This window comes from Fringilla coelebs (assembly GCF_963513975.1).
Source record: "Fringilla coelebs genome assembly, chromosome: 31".
Lineage (NCBI taxonomy): Eukaryota > Metazoa > Chordata > Aves > Passeriformes > Fringillidae > Fringilla > Fringilla coelebs.
In genome coordinates this window covers 276,839-299,469 of record NC_140057.1, presented here as the reverse complement: position 1 = coordinate 299,469, position 22,631 = coordinate 276,839, and the positions used below count along the sequence as shown (strand labels likewise).

General features: G+C 53.9%; 1 protein-coding gene across 2 annotated transcripts; it reads left to right on the top strand.

Annotated features, from left to right (window-relative positions):
* Positions 1-1,378: 1,378 nt before the first annotated feature.
* Positions 1,379-21,310, top strand: LOC311164347 (uncharacterized protein). Of its 2 annotated transcripts, none has more exons than XM_084223766.1 (4): positions 1,379-1,532; positions 17,601-18,599; positions 18,773-19,780; positions 19,962-21,310. In XM_084223766.1, the coding sequence occupies exons 1-4, from the start codon at positions 1,446-1,448 to the stop codon at positions 20,811-20,813; spliced, it is 2,946 nt and encodes a 981-aa protein (XP_084079892.1). In that variant the 5' UTR covers positions 1,379-1,445; the 3' UTR covers positions 20,814-21,310. The 2 variants fall into 2 exon arrangements, with proteins under 2 accessions (XP_084079892.1, XP_084079893.1); XM_084223767.1 differs by lacking the exon at positions 1,379-1,532 and adding an exon at positions 17,299-17,389.
* The last annotated feature ends 1,321 nt before the right edge of the window (positions 21,311-22,631 follow it).

Genomic DNA, 22,631 nt, shown 5'->3' with positions numbered 1-22,631 from the left:
GAGCAGTGCCAAAGAGCCATCGAGGACATCCCAAGGCTCGTTCGACCCCCGGAGCGTCCCCAGAGCATCCCCAAGGTGTGCCCTGTGAGCGTGGAGCTCCAAGACGTGCAGTGGGATGGGGGGAGAGAGGGAAAGAGGGCACACTGCGCAGAGAGGGGGCACAGGGGCGGTGAAGGGGCGATGAGGGATGGAGGGGACACAGGACGGGTGGCAGGAGGAGACAGGGGGTCCCAAAGGAGATAGGAGGGAGTGGCAGGAAGGGGAGAGGTGACATGGGGGGGAAGGGATACAGGTGCTGGGGGGAGTGGCAGAGTGGACAGCAGTAGGAGCAGGGGGTGGAACAGGCTATGAGGGGAGCGACAGGGGGTGACAGAGGGAACAAGAGGCTTACAAAGAGACGGAGGAGAAAAAAGGGACCCCTCAGGGGCTGGGGGCCACCCCAGGAGGCCATGAGTGCCACCAGGTCCCTGACACCTCCCCTGTCCCCTCCCCAGCTGTCCCCGGCCCTGCTGCAGCCACAGGTCACCGTGGTGGCCACCCTGGGTGAGCTGTTGGCCACCCTACCCAGGCTGGACAAGGAGATACTGCGTCTTGGATCCACAGTGAGCCTGTACTGGGACCTGGTGGACTTCACCGAGAACCTCCGGGTCACCCTGTACTGCGCAGATGACACCTGGTGGTGCCGCAAGGTCAGCTATGATGATGATGATGTTCCTCTCACCTACAATGATGATGACCCTCTCACCTCCCTGAGCCAGGCCCTGGCTGCATGCAAGAGCATCAAATGGACCACCTGGGACGATGTGACACGAGTGGCCAGCAAGTGGCAGGGGTTGGTGTCTGTGCTTGTGAACAGGTGGGCTAAGCTGTCCAGGAAGGCCACCGAGCTCCGCAACACCTGCAGGGATTTGGCCACTGAAGGGGCCGACATGGCGGGCACTGCCACCGCCCGGGCCAGGGAGCTGCAGGACGAGGCTGCCCGTGATGGGACAGCTCAGGAAAACATGGTGGAGCTGGGTCAGGCCCTGGGCCGGGATGAGGGGGCCATGGTGGTGGGTGGGCATGAAGCCCAGGTGAGGGAAGAGGCCAGGGTGGCCACCAACAAGGCAAGAATGGCCACCATACTGAGAAAGCAGATGGAGGCGGCCCTGGGGCTGCTGGAGCGCTTGGTGGCCGTGTGTGACCAAGCCACCAGGTTCCCCCGGGAGCTGCAGCGCAGGGTTGAGGACATCAAGGCTGCCTTGGAGGAGACAAATGAGGCATTCCCCAATGTCCCTGAGGCCTTGGAGGCCAAGGTGGCTGAGGCTGAACAGCTGTGGGAGACCAATGCCCGCCTGGCCAAGGGTCACCTCCTGAAGGCAGTTCCAGACAGCATCAAATTCTTGTTCACTGGTGTTCCTGCCAGCCCCAGTGCCTGTGAGGTGGCCGAGCGGTGCCAAAGAGCCATGGAGGACATCCCAAGGCTCGTTCCACCCTCAGAGTGTCCCCAGAGCGTCCCCAAGGTGTCCCCAGTGAGCATGGAGCCCAAAGAGGTGCAACAGGGGGGAGAGGGGGACAGAAGGGACATTGGGGGGGACACAGGGGCTGATGGGGGGTGGCAGCAGGGACAGGAGGCTGACAAAGGGACGGGGGGGCAAAGGGGACCCCTTGGGGGCACAGGGCCACTGCAGGAGGCCACAAATGCCACCACGTCCTTGACACCCCCACAGCTGCAGGTGCTGGTGGCCGTGGTGGCCACCCTGGGCGAGGTGGTGGCCACCGTGACAGGGTCACATAGGGACAAGTCCTCAGACTCCCTGGATGAGGACCTGAAGAACTTCACCCGGAGCCTCTGTGCAATCCTGAACCACGGCGGTGTCACCTCCCTGGGCCACCATGGTGTCCCCTCCCTGGGCCGGACCCTGGCCACCCTTGGGGCCACCCCCAGGAACACCTGGGCTAATGTGAGAGCCGCAGCCAAGGCATGGCAGAAGTTGGTGGCCAGGCTTGTGGACAGCTGGGACTGGCTGGCCAGAGAGGCCACCAAGCTCTGTGACAACCACAGGAAGGTGGTCATGGAGCAGCAGCTGATGGTGGCCCTGGACAAGGAGGAGGTGGCCAGGGAAATGGCCACGCACGATGCCCAGGTGGTGACAGCCACCAATGAGGCCGTGGGAGAGGCTGTGGTGGCCCCCAGGAGGGGACATTGGGCTGTGGTGGCCCTGGGGCTTCTGCAGCGCTTGGTGGCCACGTGTGACAGAGCCACCTTGTTCAGCTGGAACATGGAGTGGCAGCTCAGGGACATCAAGGCCATCCTGAAGGGGACAAACAAGGCATCCCCTGATGTCCTCCAGGCCTTGGTGGCCAAGGTGGCCAAGTTTGAGTGGCTGTGGGATGCGAGCACCCGCCTGGCTAAGGATCACCTGTTGGGGACACTTGGGGACATTGACAACATCCTCTTGAATCCCTGTGGTGACCATGGTGGCCCTGGTGGCCCTGGCAGCCGCGCGGTGGCCCAGCGGTGCCAAAAAGCCATCGAGGACATCCCAAGGCTGCTGTGGGGACAGTGATGTCACCGCTGCGATGTCACCGGGGTAGTGATGTCACTGGAGAGACTTGTGGACACTTGAGTGCCCCCAGCACCTCATGTCACCAAGAGCTCCTCCCTAAGTGCCACCAGCTCTTTGTGTCACCAAGACCCTTCAAGTGCCACCAGCTCCTCAAATGTCACCAGCACATTGTGTGATCATGAGCTCCATAAGTGCCACCAGCTCCTCGTGTCACAAGTGCTCCTCAAGTGCCACCAGCTCCTCGAGTGCCTCCAGCTCTTTGTGTCACCAAGAGCCATCGTCACCAGCTCCTCGAGTGTCACCAGCACCTCGTGTCACCAAGAGCTCCATAAGTGCCACCAGCATCTCGTGTCACAAGTGCTCCTTAAGTGCCACCAGCTTGAGTGCCTCCAGCTCTTTGTGTCACCAAGACCCTTCAAGTGTCACCAGCTCCTCGAGTGTCACCAGCACCTCGTGTCACCAAGAGCTCCATAAGTGCCACCAGCATCTCGTGTCACAAGTGCTCCTCAAGTGCCACCAGCTCCTCGAGTGCCTCCAGCTCTTTGTGTCACCAAGAGCCATCGTCACCAGCTCCTCGAGTGTCACCAGCACCTCGTGTCACCAAGAGCTCCTTAAGTGCCACCAGCATCTCGTGTCACAAGTGCTCCTTAAGTGCCACCAGCTTGAGTGCCTCCAGCTCTTTGTGTCACCAAGAGCCATCAAGTGCCACCAGCTTCTAGAGTGTCACCAGCACCAGGTGTCACCAAGAGCCCCTCAAGTGCCGCCTGCCTGGGACAGAACTGGTGCCACTGGGCTGGTGGTAGTGCCGTGTCCCCAGTGCCACCTGTGCGGTGTCCCCGTGTCCCTGCAGAGGGGACACGAGGGGTGGTAAAGGGGACATGAGAATTGCAGAAGTGGACAGGGGGCACAAAGGGACAGAGGGAACAGCGGAGCCCTCCAGGGCAAGTGCCACCAGGTCCCTGGCACCTCCAGGTGACAAGTGCCACCAGGTCCCTGTCCCCTCTGCAGCTGCAGGCACTGGTGGCTGTGGTGGCCACCCTGGGCAAGCTGGTGGCCACCGTGACCAGGCCACACAGGGCCAAGGGCCTGTGTGAGTCCCCAAAGTCCCTGCATGAGCACCTGAGGAGATTCACCCGGAGCCTCTGTAGGACCCTGAACCATGGCAGTGTCACCTCCCTGGGCCACCGTGGTGTCCCCTCCCTTGGCTGGGCCCTGGCCACCCTCAGGGTCACCCCTGGGACCACCTGGGCTGACGTGAGAGCTGTGACCAGCGCCTGGCAGGAGTCAGTGGCCAAGCTCGTGGACAGCTGCCACCGGCTGGCCAGAGAGGCCACCGAGCTCCGTGCCACCTGCAGGGAGGTGGCCACTGCTGAGGCCACCGCTCAGGCCACTGCCACCACCCAGGCCAGGGACTGGCAGGACACGGCCACCTGCTTGGGGACAGCTCAGGAAAACACGGTGGCCATGGAACAGGAGCTGCCACTGGCCCTTGACAGGGAGGAGGGCGCCTCAGCAGTGGCTGCGCTGGAGGCCTGGATGGTGGCGGCCACCAAGGAGGTGCTGGTGGCCACCGTGGCCGTGGGAGAGGCTGTGGTGGCCAAGAGCCAGGCAGTGGTGGCCACCAGGAGGGGACAGGAGGTGAAGGCGGCCCTAGGGTGCTGGAGCGCTTGGTGGCCGCGTGTGACAAAGCCACCGCCTTCCCCCAGGAGCTGCAGCGCCTGCTCAGGGACATCGTAGACACCATGGAGGGGACAGAGGAGGAGTCCCCCGATGTCCCCAAGGCCTCGTCAGCCAAGGTGGCCGTGGACACCCGCCTGGCCAAGGATCACCTGCTGGGGACACATGGTGACATCAACAACATCTTCAGTTGTGATTCCAACTGCTCCAGTGCCCCTGTGGTGGCCAAGAAATGCGGAAAAGCCATCGAGGACATCCTGAATCTGCTGCAGGGATGGTGATGTCACTGCCATGACATCATCACGGCAGTGACATCATCAGGGGCATCGCTGCTCGCACCTGTGCCCTCCCCATGCAGTATTTGAGACAAATTTGGGAAATTTTCTGGGATTTTTCATGGATAATGTCCCAAATCTGGATGGGAATTCCTGGGGTGACGTCACTGGGGACACTGAGGGACACTCAGGGGACACTCTGGTAATACTCGGGGACACTCAGGGACAGGGGTGAATGAGTCCCCTCAGCATCTTCCAGCTTTCCACTGTGCCTGCAGCAGAGCCGGGTCATGGATATCAGTTTTATAATTGGCTTTTGCAATTCTGCATTGGCTTCTGCACTTTTGTATTGCCTTTTGCACTTTTGTACTGGGTTTTTCACTTTTTTATTGGCTTTTGTACTTTTGTATTGCCTTTTGTACTTTTTTACTGCCTTTTGCACTTTTTTATTGGCTTTTTCACTTTTTTATTGCCTTTTGCACATTTTTATTGATCACCAGCAATTTGATTTGGTGTTGGGTACTAATACTGATTATCAGTGATTCCTTGTAGCTGCTGGTTGGTGCAATATAATCCATCAGTTCATGTGTGCACCGTACAGCCTATTAATAAATAAATGAATGAATGAATAAATAAATAAATGCCCTTTATATAATTAAACACATAACTAAATGCCCTCTATATAAATCCCACCAGGCTGATCTGAAGTCTGTGTCAGACACGTCACTTGGCCCCTGTCACTGCCATATTTTCTGAAAAAATCTGCTGTGCCCAGGATCCTTCTCCTGGGAAGCCTCAGAGAAAAAAAGAAAATAATTTTCTGATTTGCTTCTCCTGTGTTTTGCTGCTTTGGGATGTGGTTGGAGATTGTTTATGCAACATGTGAATTGTTTTAAGTTAATGACCAATCACAGCCAGCTGTGTCAGGACTCTGGAAGAAGTCACGAGTTTTTATTATTCATTCTTGTTAAGCCTTCTGTCTGTATCCTTTCTCTATTCTTGTAGGGTTATATTATAGTATCCTTTGATATAAAATAATATCATAAAATGATAAGTTAGCCATCTAAGAACATGGAGTCAGGTTCTCAATTCCTCCTTCATCCTGGGGACCCAACAAATACCACAGACCCCACTGAGGGACGAGTGGTCAATAAATCCACCCCAACGTTCCCTGAGGGGAGCACAGCCAGGGAGCTGCTCCAAGGCGCTGTCACTGAGATATTTCCCCTTGGAAACCCTGGGTGGGATGGAAATACACCCGAGCAGATGGCAAAACTAAAATGATATCAAACCCTTGTGGAATGTGGCTTAAAACATGGGGTCTCTAAAGCTGTAAATTGGGCAAAGCTTCACCAAGTGAGGCAAAATGGTGATGGCTCACCCACTGATTTTTTAAACAGGTGAACAGAATGCCATCAAATATACTGATCTAGATCCTGAATCAGCTGAGGGTAAAGCACATCTGGTTTTGTTTAGCATGGGTCAGGCTTCAAATGATATAAGAAGAAAAGATAAAGGGAGTTCAAGACACAGATAAACTGCTGGAGGCTGCCTGGAAGGTGTTTTGAGACATGAGCCCAACTGAAGGAGTTCATCCCAACCTAGCAAGAAGGCAACTCAGGAAAAGTCACCCAAGAAAGCTTCCCCTGTGGAGAAGGAGCAGAGTGCATCCTGTAAGAAATGGGGGCATTGGAACAAGGACTGTCCAGTGCTGAAAGAAAAATCATCATTCCCTCTCGTAGCAGCGGTCCCCAGCGGGGAATAATGAGCCCTGACTCCATGATTGCAGCAGGCTGATCAATCCCTTTGTTATACCATACTTTACTACTGAGAAAAACCCATGGCCCTGGGCAGCCAGTCACAACACACACGTGGATCCAGCTGGTCAATCAAGCCAAACAACCATGGCCAGTGCCCAACTGTTCTGCTTTGAAAGCAAAACCAGTGAGAGACTCCAATTCAGAAATACAGTTTATTAGGAAAAGGAAAAAAAACCCAAATTACAGGCGTGGATCCAATTGGTCAATCAAGCCAAACAACCATGGCCAGTGGCCAACTGTTCTGCTTTGAATGCAAAACCAGTGAGAGACTCCAATTAAGAAATACAGTTTATTAGGAAAAGGGAAAAAAAACCAAATTACAGGCAATAGTACAAAATTAAACCACTGACAGAGTCAGAATACAACCTGACACCCTGCTGGTTAGGGTGGTGGTACCAGTCCAGATGAAATGGTCTTGTTGAAGTGATGATCCTGTAGAAAAGCATCTCCCAATGGGCTGATACCGTTCTGAGTCATGATTGGTCCTGGAGTGCCCATCAAACAGAAATGGCTCCTGGAGGGAGTTATCTCTGAGTCATGGGCATGGCATTGATGGGCCCATCAACAGGAGATAAGGGAAATACAGAGCCCCTCCTGGATTCAGCAGCTCTTGGTGATGGGAATAGAAAACATCTTGATATTGGAGCCTAGGACATAATCCACCCCTCATTCTATTACCATCTATAGCCAAACCAATACTCTCCTTGATATATATATATGTAAAATACAGAATGAAATTTTACACACAGTTCTCAATAAAAATTCGTTCTCCTTGTGGTACACAAAGGGTTTTCCTGTTCTTCTGCATTACCCACCGAGTGTAACACGGTCGTTGGGCAAAATCCTTGGTGCCCCACGTTGGGCGCCAAAATTATGTTCTGGTTTGGAAGCAAAAGCAGTGAGAGACTCCAAGGCAGAAATGCAATTAGGAAAAAGGAAAATAAACCTAACAAACGTGCAATAATACAAAATAAAAACCACTGAGAGAGTCAGAACACAGCCTGACACCCTGCTGGTTAGGGTGGTGGTAGCAGCCCAGATGAAATGGTCTTGTTGAAGTGGTGATCTCATAGAAAAGATCTGGCAGCTCTTGTCCTCTGGAAACCAGTGGGTAAAGGCTGCCTGTTCTGTCCCAAAGCCCAGATGAAATCCAGGTGGGGATGCTGAGCTCCTCCTCTCTGGGCGGAGCATCTCCCAATGGGCTGATACCGTTCTGAGTCATGATTGGTCCTGGAGTGCCCATCAAACAGAAATGGCTCCTGGAGGGAGTTATCTCTGAGTCATGGGCATGGCATTGATGGGCCCATCAACAGGAGATAAGGGAAATACAATGCCCCTCCTGGATTCAGCAGCTCTTGGGGATGGGAATAGAAAACATCTTGATATTGGAGCCTAGGACATAATCCACCCCTCATTCTATTGCCATCTATAGCCAAACCAATACTCTCCTTGATATATATATATGTAAAACACAGAATGAAACTTTACACACAGTTCTCAGTAAAAATTCGCTCTCCTTGTGGTACACAAGGGGTTTCCTCGTTCTTCTGCATTACCCACCGAGTGTAACGCGGTCGTTGGGCAAAATCCTTGGTGCCGCACTTGGGCGCCAAAATTATGTTCTGGTTTGGAAGCAAAAGCAGTGAGAGACTCCAAAGCAGAAATGCAATTAGGAAAAAGGAAAATAAACCTAACAATCATGCAATAGTACAAAATGAAACCACTGACAGAGTCAGAATACAGCCTGACACCCTGCTGGTTAGGGTGGTGGTACCAGTCCAGATGAAATGGTCTTGTTGAAGTGGTGATGCCGTGGAAAAGATCTGGCAGCTCTTGTCCTCTGGAAACCAGCGGGTAAGGGCTGCCTGTTCTGTCCCAAAGCCCAGATGATATCCAGGTGGGGATGCTGAGCTCCTCCCCCCTGGGCATTGCATCTCCCAATGGGCTGATATCATTCTGAGTCATGATTGGTTTAATTGGCATCATTGAGTGCCCATCAAACAGAAATGGCTCCTGGAGGGAGCTATCTCTGAGTCATGGGGCAAGGCATTGATGGGCCCATTAACGGGAGATAAGGAAAAAACAATGCCCTGTGGCCCTGCTTTTTACATTTTTCTGAGCCTTCTGTTTACAGTCTTGTAATGAACTTTCTCAAACACTTTTTGTAAATAACGTATTATTTTGCATTCTTTTCTGGAGGAGGAGCAATTTGATGGACTGTTGGTTTGCCCAGTGTCATTGGAGAGGTGGCACTTTCACCCTCCAATCCTCTGTCACTTTTGGAAATCTACAAATGTTGGAGTCAGAAATTAAAATGCTCTTTTTTACCTTGGGAGAGCTGCGAGTCCGCATCGTGTTATTCCCTGTCCTATAGCGACACCTGGTGGCCGCCGTGTGTGGGACAGCCATGGCTGAGGTTGTATCATTTTCCCGCCCCTTCCTGTTGTGGCGTGGTGATTGCGAGCTGTTTGGCACTTTGCCTGCAGCTCTTGTGGTAACGGCAACCCCCGTGGGTTTCGCGGAGGATTCTCTTGATTTAGACCTCTGGAAAGGTCTCCTGGGACAGAAATGGGTTTCTGTTTCTTGGAGTGATTTTGAAAGATTATTTCTGTGGGCCAGAAAGCAGGGGGGTTTTTTCCATCCCTGTGGAGGCGTTCTCTGGGGAGGCGTGGTCTCTCGTGGGAGGGCATCTCCTAGAAGCTCTTTTTAATGATTGCACTGTAGACGTGGAATCACTGCTGGTGCAGCGGAGAAATTTTGATGCGATTTCTCGGGCATCTGGATTTTGTAGCTCTCGGATTTCCCAGGTGGACCTTTATGTCTCAGATGTGGACGAGGGGAATTCAAATTTCTCTGCGAAGCAGAAGCTTCCCTGTAAGAGCTGAAATGAGAGATGTGGGACTCCAGGCAGCTCTTCAAAATGCAGTTTATTACATCCAAGATGTTCCAGCACTCCAGGGTCATGGGTGACAGAGCTGTGCCTACAGATGTCAGCTCCAGCTGCAGGCAGGCCTGGGGACCCGCATCCCTCATTCAGGCTGTCACTAATGTGTGGGGGAAAAATAACGGGATGCAGAGGTTCAGGGACATCACACCATAACCAATATGATCCAGTGAAGCCAAATTTATTATCCCTGAAGAGACTATATTTATAATAATTCTCTACTGTCCACACATCTCTAGCTAATACATGATTGGTTAGACCTAGCTGTTCACACGTCTAAAATAGGCTGCTGATTGGATCATCTAATTTTTCACGCGTCTGGCTGTGGTTTGTGTCCCACCCATGAACTGTATTTTTCCTTACTTTCCCAAGCTCACTGACAAACTTGCTGTGTCTGGATGACTCTTCTTCTTGTATCTTTTTCAAGGATATACTGACCCCATTTTCTGAATATGTCCATTATTCATTGTTTGTGAACGTGTCCATTGTCCATTATCCAAAGCAGGCTGAATATGGCCATTGTCCTGCAAAAACTCCTCAATCAGCAAAAAATCGCCTACACGAATGGTGCCTCACGTTGGGCGCCACCGTAGGAGTTGAAAAGAGGGATGTGGGACTCCAGGCAGCTCCTCAAACTGCAGTTTGTTACATCCAAGACCTTACAGCAGTCCAGGGCCATGGGTGACACAGCCTGCACCTACAGCTGTCAGCTCCAGCTCCAGGTAAGCCTGGAGACCCGCATCCCTCATTCAGGCTGTTACTGATGGTGCCCCACGTTGGGCGCCACTGTAAGAGCTGAAATGAGAGATGTGGGACTCCAGGCAGCTCTTCAAAATGCAGTTTATTACATCCAAGATGTTCCAGCACTCCAGGGTCATGGGTGACAGAGCTGTGCCTACAGATGTCAGCTCCAGCTGCAGGCAGGCCTGGGGACCCGCATCCCTCATTCAGGCTGTCACTAATGTGTGGGGGAAAAATAACGGGATGCAGAGGTTCAGGGACATCACACCATAACCAATATGATCCAGTGAAGCCAAATTTATTATCCCTGAAGAGACTATATTTATAATAATTCTCTACTGTCCACACATCTCTAGCTAATACATGATTGGTTAGACCTAGCTGTTCACACGTCTAAAATAGGCTGCTGATTGGATCATCTAATTTTTCACGCGTCTGGCTGTGGTTTGTGTCCCACCCATGAACTGTATTTTTCCTTACTTTCCCAAGCTCACTGACAAACTTGCTGTGTCTGGATGACTCTTCTTCTTGTATCTTTTTCAAGGATATACTGACCCCATTTTCTGAATATGTCCATTATTCATTGTTTGTGAACGTGTCCATTGTCCATTATCCAAAGCAGGCTGAATATGGCCATTGTCCTGCAAAAACTCCTCAATCAGCAAAAAATCGCCTACACGAATGGTGCCTCACGTTGGGCGCCACCGTAGGAGTTGAAAAGAGGGATGTGGGACTCCAGGCAGCTCCTCAAACTGCAGTTTGTTACATCCAAGACCTTACAGCAGTCCAGGGCCATGGGTGACACAGCCTGCACCTACAGCTGTCAGCTCCAGCTCCAGGTAAGCCTGGAGACCCGCATCCCTCATTCAGGCTGTTACTGATGGTGCCCCACGTTGGGCGCCACTGTAAGAGATGAAATGAGAGATGTGGGACTCCAGGGGCTCTTCAAAATGCAGTTTATTACATCCACGAGGTTACATCACTCCAGGGTCATGGGTGACAGAGCCTCTGCCTACAGCTGTCAGCTCCAGCTGCAGGCAGGCCTGGAGAGCCTTTGGTTTAGGTTACAGTGCATTATTTACCTTCCTTTGCTGAGCATCTTAATGCAGTAGAACCAATCTCTACCTTTACTTTTACCTATAGCCTATCATAACTACTATCATTACCATATTCATGTTGTTGTTCTCGCATCACTAAAAGTTAGTTCATTACAGTTGAAGCCAGAAGTTTTTCAGTTTTCTTGCAGTGGAAAATTCTGAGACCTTTGTTCTACTTGCCACATTGCTGATTTTTTTGCCTGTGCTAACTTTCTGCTTGGTAAAAACATCTTCGTGCTTGAGGTGGGTTTATCCTTTGCTCTAAGCCATAAAACCCCTTCTAACGAACACACCCTTTGCCTCCTTGGTTACCCAGTAAGACTGGCTCAGCAATTCTTTTCTTCTACATCAAAACTTGCTTCCATCTCTATTCCCTCTTCAGATTCTACATTCAAAACTCTTCCTGCCAAGCACAGATACCTGTGAGACTTTCTTGTCAGACTTTCATCCTTCCCAACAGAAGTGGGTTTCCCATCCCACCCTCCCATGTCTGCCCCATGGTCACACAGACAGAGCCACAGGTCAGCCCGTGGGGTGCACCCTCTCTGTCCAGCTGGGGGACGTTGGGCTCTGACTTTGGGGGCTGTGACTCGCACTGGTGCTGCACTGATCTTCCTCACCTCCTCCCTCATCTCCCTCATCCCCTCTTTGAGTTCCTTGACCGCAGCAGAGACATGAGCCTGCATGGGGCCGTTGATCACGCTCTCATAATTTCTATGAAAAACACCAGTCACTTGTTTTTAGAATTTTAATAGTTAAATAGCAATATATTAATTATAAAAATAGTAATATATTTAGAGTAATCAAAATTTGAACACTTAGGATTTAGGACAATATCAGACAATAAAAATAAAGAGTTACAGACAGTCCAGGTACCTCCCTCTGGGCAAAATAAGCCCAAAATAGAACACACATTAACAGAGGATTAACCCTTAAAAACAATTGACTGTTGCATATTCATACATCTCATCTATGATGCATAAATTCCATTCCAACAAAGGATTCTGTCTGGTCAGTGTCAACTTCTTCCTCTCAATCCTGACTTCAGGGCTGAGCGAGGCGTGAAGAAGTTTGTTCCTTCTGATGAGGGAGCAAAAAATTCTTTCTCTGCAAGATTGTGGTGTCCTGTGGCTGCCATCTTGCTGTGAGTCCTTTCTTTAAAAAAAAGGCTTACATTGCATAGTTTCTATTGTAACATTATGTTATAACCTGAAACTATATTTAACGCACCACTTAAGAAAATTTTTACAGCATCACTTTCTAACATAACACATATAATACTCATTTTAATATTTTGAAAAGTTAATAATAAAATGCGCATTTCTCACAATTTCTGAGCTTGTTGGTGACAGTGCCCACTGTCTCTCGGTTGATATCAGCATCAATCCTTGCAATGCAGGTGGTGCATTGAGATGGCCCCAGATTTGCCAGACCCCACAGCATTTGCCCTGTGCACCTGACCTTGTCAGGGTCATTATCACGGGTTCCATCCCTCCCAAAGAGTGCCTCCAACGCTGCCACTTCCCTCAGCTGTTGGATCCCTTCCTCGAGGGTTTGATATCATTTCAGTTTTGCCATCTGCTCGGGTGTATTTCCATCCCACCCAGGGTTTCCAAGGGGAAATATCTCAGTGACAGAGCCTTGAAGCAGCTCCCTGGCTGTGCTCCCCTCAGGGAACGTTGGGGTGGATTTATTGACCACTCGTCCCTCAGTGGGGTCTGTGGTATTTGTTGGGTCCCCAGGACAAAGGAGGAACAGAGAATCTGACTCCATGTTCTTAGAAGGCTAACTTATCATTTTATGATATTATTTTATATTAAAGAATGCTGTACCATAACTCTACAAGAATAGAGAAAGGATACAGAGAGAAGGCTTTACAGGAATGAATAATAAAAACTCGTGACTCCTTCCAGAGTCCCGACACAGCTGGCTGTGATTGGTCATTAAGTTAAAACAATTCACATGTTGCATAAACAATCTCCAACCACATTCCAAAGCAGCAAAACACAGGAGAAGCAAATCAGAAAATTATTTTCTTTTTTTCTCTGAGGCTTCCCAGGAGAAGAATCCTGGGCACAGCAGATTATTTCAGAAAACGGGGCAGTGACAGGGGTCAAGTGACGTGTCTGACACAGACTTCAGATCAGCCTGGTGGGATTTATATAGAGGACATTTAGTTATGTGTTTATTTATATAAAGGGCATTTATTTATTTATATAAAGGACATTCATTCATTCATTCATTCATTCATTCATTCATTCATTCATTCATTTATTTATTAATAGGCTGTACGGTGCACACATGAACTGATGGATTATATTGCACCAACCAGCAGCTACAAGGAATCAATAATCAATATCAGTATCAAACACTGTATCAAACTGCTGGTGATCAATAAAAATGTGCAAAAGGCAATAGAAAAGTGCAAAAGGCAATTATTAAATTGTCATTTATATCCCAGCTCTGCTGCAGACACAGTGGAAAGCTGGAATTTGCTGAGGGGAGTCATTTACCCCAATCCCTGAGTGTCCCCTGAGTGTCCCAAGAGTTTCCCTGAGTAACTCCTGAGTGTCCCTGAGTGTCTCCAGAGTGTCCCAGCATGTCCCTGAGTGTCCCAAGTGTCCCTGAGCATTCCTAGTGTGTCCTCAGTGAGATCACCCCAGGAATTCCCCCCAGGATTTGAGACAGTATCATTGAAAAATCCCAGAAATTTACCCAAATCTGTCTCAAATACTGCACAAGGAGGGGACAGGTGACAGCAGAGATGTCCCTGATGATGTCACTGTTTCTATGTCAAACTTTCCTGCAGCAGCCTTGGGATGTCCTCGATGGCTCTTTGGCACCGCTCGGCCACCGCGCGGCTGCCAGAGCCACCAGGGCCACCTGAGGGATGCAAGAGGAGGTCGTGGATGTCCCCAAGTGTCCCCAGCAGGTGCTCCTTGGCCAGGCGGGTGCTGGCATCCCACAGCCACTCAAACTTGGCCACCTTGGCCACCAAGACCTGGAGGACATCAGGGGATGCCTTGTTTGTCCCCTTCAGGATGGCCTTGATGTCCCTGACCTGCCACTCCATGTTCCAGCTGAACAAGGTGGCTCTGTCACACGTGGCCACCAAGCGCTGCAGCAGCCCCAGGGCCACCACAGCCCAATGTCCCCTCCTGGGGGCCACCACAGCCTCTCCCATGGCCTCATTGGTGGCTGCTGCCACCTGGGCATCGTGCGTGGCCATTTCCCTGGTCACCTCCTCCTTGTCCAGGGCCCCCATCAGCTGCTGCTCCATGACCACCTTCCTGTGGTTGTCACGGAGCTTGGTGGCCTCTCTGGCCAGCCAGTCCCAGCTGTCCACAAGCCTGGCCACCAACTTCTGCCATGCCTTGGCTGCGGCTCTCACATCAGCCCAGGTGGTCCCAGTGGTGGCCCCAAGGGTGGCCAGGGTCCGGCCCAGGGAGGGGACACCATGGTGGCCCAGGGAGGTGACACCGCCGTGGTTCAGGATTGCACAGAGGCTCCGGGTGAAGTTCTTGAGGTCCTCATGCAGGGAGTTTGGGAACTTGTCCCTGTGTGGCCCAGTTACGGTGGCCACCACCTCGCCCAGGGTGGCCACCACGGCCACCAGCGCCTGAAGCTGTGGACGTGTCAAGGACGTGGTGGCATTTGTGGCCTCCTGCAGTGGCCCCGTGCTCCCAAGGGGTTCCCTTTGCCCCTCTGTCCCTTTGTCAGCCTCCTGTCCCTGCTGCCATCCCCCATCAGCCCCTGTGTCCCCCCCAATGTCCCTTCTGTCCCCCTCTCCCCACTGTTGCACCTCTTGGGGCTCCATGCTCACTGGGGACACCTTGGGGACGCTCTGGGGACACTTTGAGGGTCGAAGGAGCCTTGGGATGTCCTCAATGGCTCTTTGGCACTGCTCGGCCACCTCACGGGCAATGAGGCTGGTGGGAGGCTTAGTGAAATAGAACTTGAGGATGTCATCAACTGTCCCCTCCAGGTGATCCTTTGCCAGGCGAGCACTGGCCTCCCACAGCCGCTCGGCCTCGGCCACCTTGGCCACCAAGGTCTCAGGGACATCAGGGGACGCCTCATTTGTCCTCTCCAGGGCGGCCTCGATGTCCCCGAGCAGGTGATGCAGCTCCCGGGGGAACGCGGTGGCTTCGTCACACGCGGCCACCAAGCGCTCCAGCAGCTCCAGGGCCGCCTCCAGCCGCTCTCTCACCATGGTGACCCTTCTTGCCTCTCTGGCCTTTTCCCCTCTCTGGACAAACAGCCTCATTGTCCATTCGTCCTCTGTCATCTCTGCCCTGGGCATGAACATGGCCCACAGCGTTTGTCTGAGTGCAACTGTCATGGGCACCCTGCTCCTGCAGCTCCCTAGCCCGGCCATTGGCCACCTGGTGTCCACCTCAGCGGCCACCTCCCTGCAGGTGTGGAGGAGCTCGGTGGCTTTCTCGGCCACCTGGGCCCAGCTGTCCACAAGATCAGCCACCAACCCCTGCCACTTGCTGGCCGCCATTGTCACACGCTTCAGGGTGGTCCCTGGGGTGCTCCTGTAGGCGGCCAGGGCCTGGCTCAGGGAGGTGACAGTGCCACCATCATCATCAGAGGTGACATTGTAGTGGCCCCAGGCGGTGTTAATGCTGTACAGGGCGGACCAGAGCACCTTGGTGAATTTCTCCAGGTCCTGGTAGAGCCTCGCTGCGGACCTGAGCAGCAGCATCATCTCGATCAGACAGGGCAGGGTGGCCAGCAGCTCGCCCAGGGTGGCCACCACGGTGACCTGTGCCTGCAGCAGGGCCGGGGACAGCTGGGGAGGGGACAGGGAAGGTGTCAGGGACCTGGTGGCACTTACGGCCTCCTGACCCGCTGCCCCCGAGGGATCCTTTTTCCCTCTTCCTGGAAGGTTCTGCTGTCCGTCTGTCCCTCCCCTGTTCCCGCTGCCACCTCTGTCACTTCCCTCGTAGCCTCCGCCATCTCCCTGCCCTCATTGCTGTCCCCTCCGCCTCCTCCCTGCCCACTCTGCTGTCCCCTCCGCCACCTCCCTGCCCTCATTGCTGTCCCCTCCGCCTCCTCCCTGCCCACTCTGCTGTCCCCCCAGTCACCCCCGGATCCTCTCCTTTCCCCCACTGCCCCCTTTCACCACGCCACGTTTCCCCTCCTCTCCCCTCCTGTCGCACCGCCAGGGGCTCCATGATCACTGCAGAAACCTTGGGGACACCTTGGGGACGCTCCGGTGGCGAAGGAGCCCCGGGACCAGCGCCGGTCCCGGCTCAGAACCGGCCCCGGGAACGGCGCCGGGAGAATGGCGGAGCCGCCTCAGGAGGGACCGGGAAGGGGCGGGGCGAGGTGACGTCACCGCCCGCCCTTGCCAATACCGCCCCAATCCATGGTAGCGCCAGGATTTGGGCGCTGTGGCTCAATCCCAGGGGATTTAGGCTCAGTCCCAGGGGATTTAGGCTCAATCCCAGGGGATTTAGGCTCCATCCCCAGGGGATTCAGGCTCCATCCCGCCATTCCCAGGCGGATTCATTCCGCCCTTCCCGGCTGGATTTAGGAGGGAACGCGGAGCGCTCTGAGGAGCCCACAGAATCGCCCTCAACAAACATGGCCGCGCTGCTTCTCTCGCGAGACCTCTGGCGAGAAGCGCCAAACGCGGCGCGGACCAATCAGAAGCCGCGCTGGCAGAAGTACTGGCGGAAGTTCCCCCGCGGCGGCGTCGGGCGCTTCCGGCGGAAACGCGGAATTCCGGCTCTGGCCGTGGTTTCGTTTTGCACTCCTGCGTGTATTTCGGCTTTTCCCTTTTCCTAATAAATTCTGTTTCTGGCTTGGAGTCTCTCACTGATTTTGCTTTCAAACCAGAACATCAACTATTATACGTCTTTAGTATTATAGCTGTAATATAATTAGAATATAATTATTATAATTAGACCTATTTGGAATTTTAACTGTAATACAACTATTAAAACTATATTTAGTATTATAGCTGTAATATAACATAGAAAGCTCCAGCCTTTGGGCACTTTGGTTCAATCCAAGGGGATTTATCTCAGTCCCAGTGGATTTAGGCTCGATCCCGCCACTCCCACGGACTGGGGCGGTACTGGAAAGGGCGGTCGGTGACGTCACCTCGCCCCGCCCCTTCCCGGTCCCTCCTGAGGCGGCTCCGCCATTCTCCCGGCGCCGTTCCCGGGGCCGGTTCTGAGCCGGGACCAGCGCTGGTCCCGGGGCTCCTTCACCACCGGAGCGTCCCCAAGGTGTCCCCAAGGTGTCCCCAGTGATCATGGAGCCCCAGGAGGTGCGACGGGGGCGGAGGGGGCAGTGGGGGATGGGGGAACACGAGTGCGACAGTGCGGGGTGGCAGAGGGGTCGAGGGGTCACAACTGGACAGAGGGGACAGCAGAGCCCTGCAGGGAGGGGACAAAGGGGACCCCGGGAAGGCAAAAGAGCCAATCCAGGAAGCCACAAGTGCCATCATGTCCCTGACACCTCCCCTGTCCCCTCCCCAGCTGTCCCCAGCCCTGCTGCAGCCACAGGTCACCGTGGTGGCCACCCTGGGCGAGCTGGTGGCCACCCTGCCCAGACAGGACGAGATGCTGATGTTAGAGTCCCCAAGCTGCCTGTACTGGGACCTGGAGTTCTTCAGCAGGGAGCTCCGGTCCACCCTGTACCGCATCGATGACCCCTGGTGGCGCCACATTGTCACCTCCGATGATGACGACCCTGCCACCTCCCTGAGCCCGGCCCTGGCCGCCTACAAGAGCATCCCGTGGATGGCCTGGTTGGCTGCGGGGTTTGCCGCCGGTGAGTGGCTGTGCTCAGTGTCTGCGCTCGTGAACGGCTGGGCCCGGCTGGCCAGGACAGCCACCGAGCTCCGCAGCGCCTGGAGGGAGGTGACCAACAGAGCGGCCGACAGGGCGGGCACTGCCACCGCCCTGGCCAGGGAGCTGCAGGACGAGGCTGCCCGTTATGGGACAGCTCAGGAAAACATGGGGGAGCTGGGTCAGGACCTGGGCAGGGAGGAGGGGGACGAAGTTGGAGTCAGGCATGAAGCCCAGGTGAGGGAAGAGGCCATGGTGGCTGCCAGCGAGGCAAGAAGGGCCACCATGGTGAGAGAGCGGGCAGAGGCGGCCCTGGGGCTGCTGGAGCGCTTGGTGGCCGCGTGTGACGAAGCCACCGCGTTCCCCCGGGAGCTGCAGCGCCTGCTCAGGGACACCCTGGCCGACCCCAAGGGGACAAAGAAGCAGTCCACCGATGTCCCCGAGGACTTGCTGTCCGAGGCTGAGCGGCTGTGGCAGGCCAGCGCCCGCCTGGCCAAGGATCACCTGCTGGGGGCTGTCGATGACATCACCGAGTTCTATTTCACTGGTGCTCCCACCATCCCCAGTGCCACTGGGGTGGCCGAGCGGTGCCAAAGAGCCATCGAGGACATCCCAAGGCTCCTTCGAGCTCCGGAGAGTCCCCAGAGTGTCCCCAAGGTGTCCCCAGTGAGCACGGAGCCCCAAAAGGTGCGATGGGGGAAGGTGGCACGGAGGAGGAGGGGACACAGGGGGTGGCAGCAGGGAAAAGAGGCTGACAAAGTGATGGAGGGGACAGAGGGGACCTTTCAGGGGTAGGGGGACCACCACAGGAGGCCATAAGTGCCACCAAGTCCCTGACACCTCCCCTGTCCCCTCCCCAGCTGTCCCCGGCCCTGCTGCAGCCGCCGGTCACTGTGGTGGCCACCCTGGGCAAGCTTTTGGCCACGCTGCCCAGTCGGGACGAGATTCGCCTGCTTGAGTCCCCAGGGTGCCTGTACTGGGAGCTGGAGGATTTCACCAAGGAGCTCCAGTACACCCTGTACCGCATTGATGACACCTGGAGGTGCCACGATGTCACCTCCGATTATGAGGACTATGTCACCTCCCTGAGCCAGGCCCTGGCCGCCTACAAGAGCACCCCAGGAACCACCCGGGACAGCGTGACAATGGCGGCCAGCAAGTGGCAGGGGTCAGTGGATGTGCTTCTGGACAGGTGGGCTGAGCTGGCCAGGAAAGCCACCAAGCTCCGCGAGGCCTGCAGGGAGGTGGCCAATGAGGCGGCCGACATGGCGGGCACTGCCACCGCCCGGGCCAGGGAGCTGCAGGACGAGGCTGCCCATGATGGGACAGCTCAGGAAAACATGGTGGAACTGGGTCAGGGCATGGGCGGGAAAGAGAGGGCTGAGGTGGTGGCTGGGCATGAAGCCCAGGTGAGGAGAGAGCCCAGGGTGGCTGCCACCGAGGCAAGAAGGGCCACCAAGGTGAGGCAGTGGGCGGAGGTGGCCCTGGGGCTGCTGGAGCGCTTGGTGGCCGCGTGTGACGAAGCCACCGCGTTCCCCCGGGAGCTGCAGCGCCTGCTCAGGGACATCGAGGCCGCCCTGGAGAGGACACGTAAGGCATCCCCTAAGGTCCCCAAGGCCTTGGTGGCCAAAGTGGCCCTGGCGGAGCGGCTGTGGGAGGCCAACGCCCGCCTGGCCACGCGTCACCTGCTGGGGGCAGTTGATGACATCATCAAGTTCTATTTCACTGGTACTCCCGCCAGCCCCAGTGCCTGTGAGGTGGCCGAGCGGTGCCAAAGAGCCATCGAGGACATCCCAAGGCTCCTTCGACCCTCAGAGTGGCCCCAGAACGTCCCCAAGGTGTCTCCAGTGAGCATGGAGCTCCAAGAGGTGCGACAGGGGGAGAGGGGGACGGGGGGGACACTGGGGGGGACACGGGGGATGGCAGCGGGGACAAAAGGCTGACAGAGGGACAGAGGGGCAAAGCAGAACCCCTCGAGGGCATGGGGGCCAACGCAGGAGGTCACCAGTGCCACCAGGTCCCTGACACCCTCCCCTTTCCCCTCCCCAGCTGTCCCCTCCGCAGCTGCAGGCGATGGTGGCCGTGGTGGCCGCCCTGGGTGAGGTGGTGGCCACCGTGACAGGGCCACACAGGGACAAGTCCCCAAACTCCCTGGATGAGGACCTGAAGAACTTCACCCGGAGCCTCCGTGCAATCCTGAACCACGGCGGTGTCACCTCCCTGGGCCACCATGGTGTCCCCTCCCTGGGTCGGATCCTGGCCACCCTTGGGGCCACCCCTGGGAACACCTGGGCTGATGTGAGAGCCGCAGCCAAGGCATGGCAGAAGTTGGTGGCCAGGCTCGTGGACAGCTGGGACTGGCTGGCCAGGGAGGCCACCAAGCTCTGTGACAACCACAGGAAGGTGGTCGTGGAGCAGCAGCTGATGGTGGCCCTGGACAAGGAGGAGGTGACCAGGGAAATGGCCACGCACGATACCCAGGTGGTGACAGCCACCAATGAGGCCATGGCAGAGGCTGTGGTGGCCCCCAGGAGGGGACATTGGGCTGTGGTGGCCCTGGGGCTGCTGCAGCGCTTGGTGGCCACGTGTGACAGAGCCACCTTGTTCAACTGGAACATGGAGTGGCGGCTCAGGGACATCGAGGCCATCCTGAAGGGGACAAACAAGGCATCCCCTGATGTCCTCCAGGTCTTGGTGGCCAAGGTGGCCAAGTTTGAGTGGCTGTGGGATGCCAGCACCCGCCTGGCCAAGGAGCACCTGCTGGGGACACTTGGGGACATCCACGACCTCCTCTTGTGTCCCTGTGGTGGCCCTGGTGGCTCTGGCAGCCGTGCGGTGGCCGAGCGGTGCCAAAGAGCCATCGAGGACATCCCAAGGCTGCTGCAGGAAAGTTTCACATAGAAACAGTGACATCATCAGGGACATCACTGCTGTCACCTGTCCCCTCCTTGTGCAGTATTTGAGACAATTTGGGTAAATTTCTGGGATTTTTCAGTGATACTGTCTCAAATCCTGGGGGGAATTCACTGGGGAAACTCTAGGGATGCTCAGGGACACTGGGACACTCAGGGACATGCTGGGACACTCTGGGGACACTCAGGGACAGTGGTGACTGAGTCACTTCAGCAACTTCGAGCTTTCCACTGTGTCTGCAGCAGAGCTGGGATATAAATGACAATTTAATAATTGCCTTTTGCAGTTTTCTATTGACTTTTACACATTGTTATTGATCACCAGCAATTTGATACAGTGTTTGATACTGATATTGATTATTGATGATTCCTTGTAGCTGCTGGTTGGTGCAATATAATCTATCAGTTCATGTGTGCACTGTACAGCCTATTAATAAATGAATGAATGAATGAATAATGAATGAATGAATAAATAAATAAATAAATAAATGCCCTCTATATAAATTACACCAGGCTGATCTGAAGTCTGTGTCAGACACGTCACTTGGCCCCTGTCACTGCTCTGTTTTCTGAAAAAATCTGCTTTGCCCAGGATTCTTCTCCTGGGAAGCCTCAGAGAAAAAAAGAAAATTATTTTCTGATTTGCTTCTCCTGTGTTTTGCTGCTTTGGAATGTGGTTGGAGATTGATTATGCAACATGTGAATTGTTTTAAGTTAATGACCAATCACAGCCAGCTGTGTCGGGACTCTGGAAGGAGTCACGAGTTTTTATTATTCATTCTTGTAAAGCCTTCTGTCTGTATCCTTTCTCTATTCTTATAGAGTTATAGAACAGCATTCTTTAATATAAAATAATATCATAAAATGATAAGTTAGCCTTCTAAGAACATGGAGTCAGGTTCTCAATTCCTCCTTCGTCCTGGGGACCCAGCAAATACCACAGACCCCACTGAGGGACGAGTGGTCAATAAATCCACCCCAACGTTCCCTGAGGGGAGCACAGCCAGGGAGCTGCTTCAAGGCGCTGTCACTGAGATATTTCCCCTTGGAAACCCTGGGTGGGATGGAAATACACCCGAGCAGATGGCAAAACTGAAATGATATCAAACCCTCGAGGAAGGGATCCAACAGCTGAGGGAAGTGGCAGCGCTGGAGGGACTCTTTGGGAGGGATGGAACCCTTGATAATGACCCCGACAAGGTCAGGTGCACAGGGCAAATGCTGTGGGGTCTGGCAGATCTGGGGCCATCTCAATGCACCACCTGCATTGCAAGGATTGATGCTGATACCAACCGAGAGACAGTGGGCTCTGTCACCAACAAGCTTAGAAATTGTGAGAAATGCGCATTTTATTATTAACTTTTCAAAATATTAAAATGAGTATTATATGTGTTATGTTAGAAAGTGATGATGTATTAATTTTCTTAAGTAATGTGTTAAATATAGTTTTAAGTTACAACATAATGTTAAAATAGAAATTATGCTATGTAAGATACTCTTTTTGACTCATGTCTCAAAACACCTTCCAGGCAACCTCCAGCAGTTTATCTGTGTCTTGAACTCCCTTTATCTTTTCTTCTTGTGTCGTTTGAAGCCTGACCCATGCTAAACAAAACCAGATGTGCTTTACCCTCAGCTGATTCAGGATCTAGATCAGTATATTTGATGGCATTCTGTTCACCTGTTTAAAAAATCAGTGGGTGAGCCATCACCATTTTGCCTCACTTGGTGAAGCTTTGCCCAATTTACAGCTTTAGAGACCCCATGTTTTAACCCACATTCCACGAGGCTCTGATATCATTTCAGT

Bases quoted from the DNA above. Each gene is read 5' to 3' on its own strand.
- LOC311164347 (XM_084223766.1), top strand. From the start codon at position 1,446: ATGGAGGACATCCCAAGGCTCGTTCCACCCTCAGAGTGTCCCCAGAGC. The intron at 18,600-18,772 runs GTGCGATGGGGG...TCCCCTCCCCAG, and splicing joins TGAGCACGGAGCCCCAAAAG to CTGTCCCCGGCCCTGCTGCA. The intron at 19,781-19,961 runs GTGCGACAGGGG...TCCCCTCCCCAG, and splicing joins TGAGCATGGAGCTCCAAGAG to CTGTCCCCTCCGCAGCTGCA.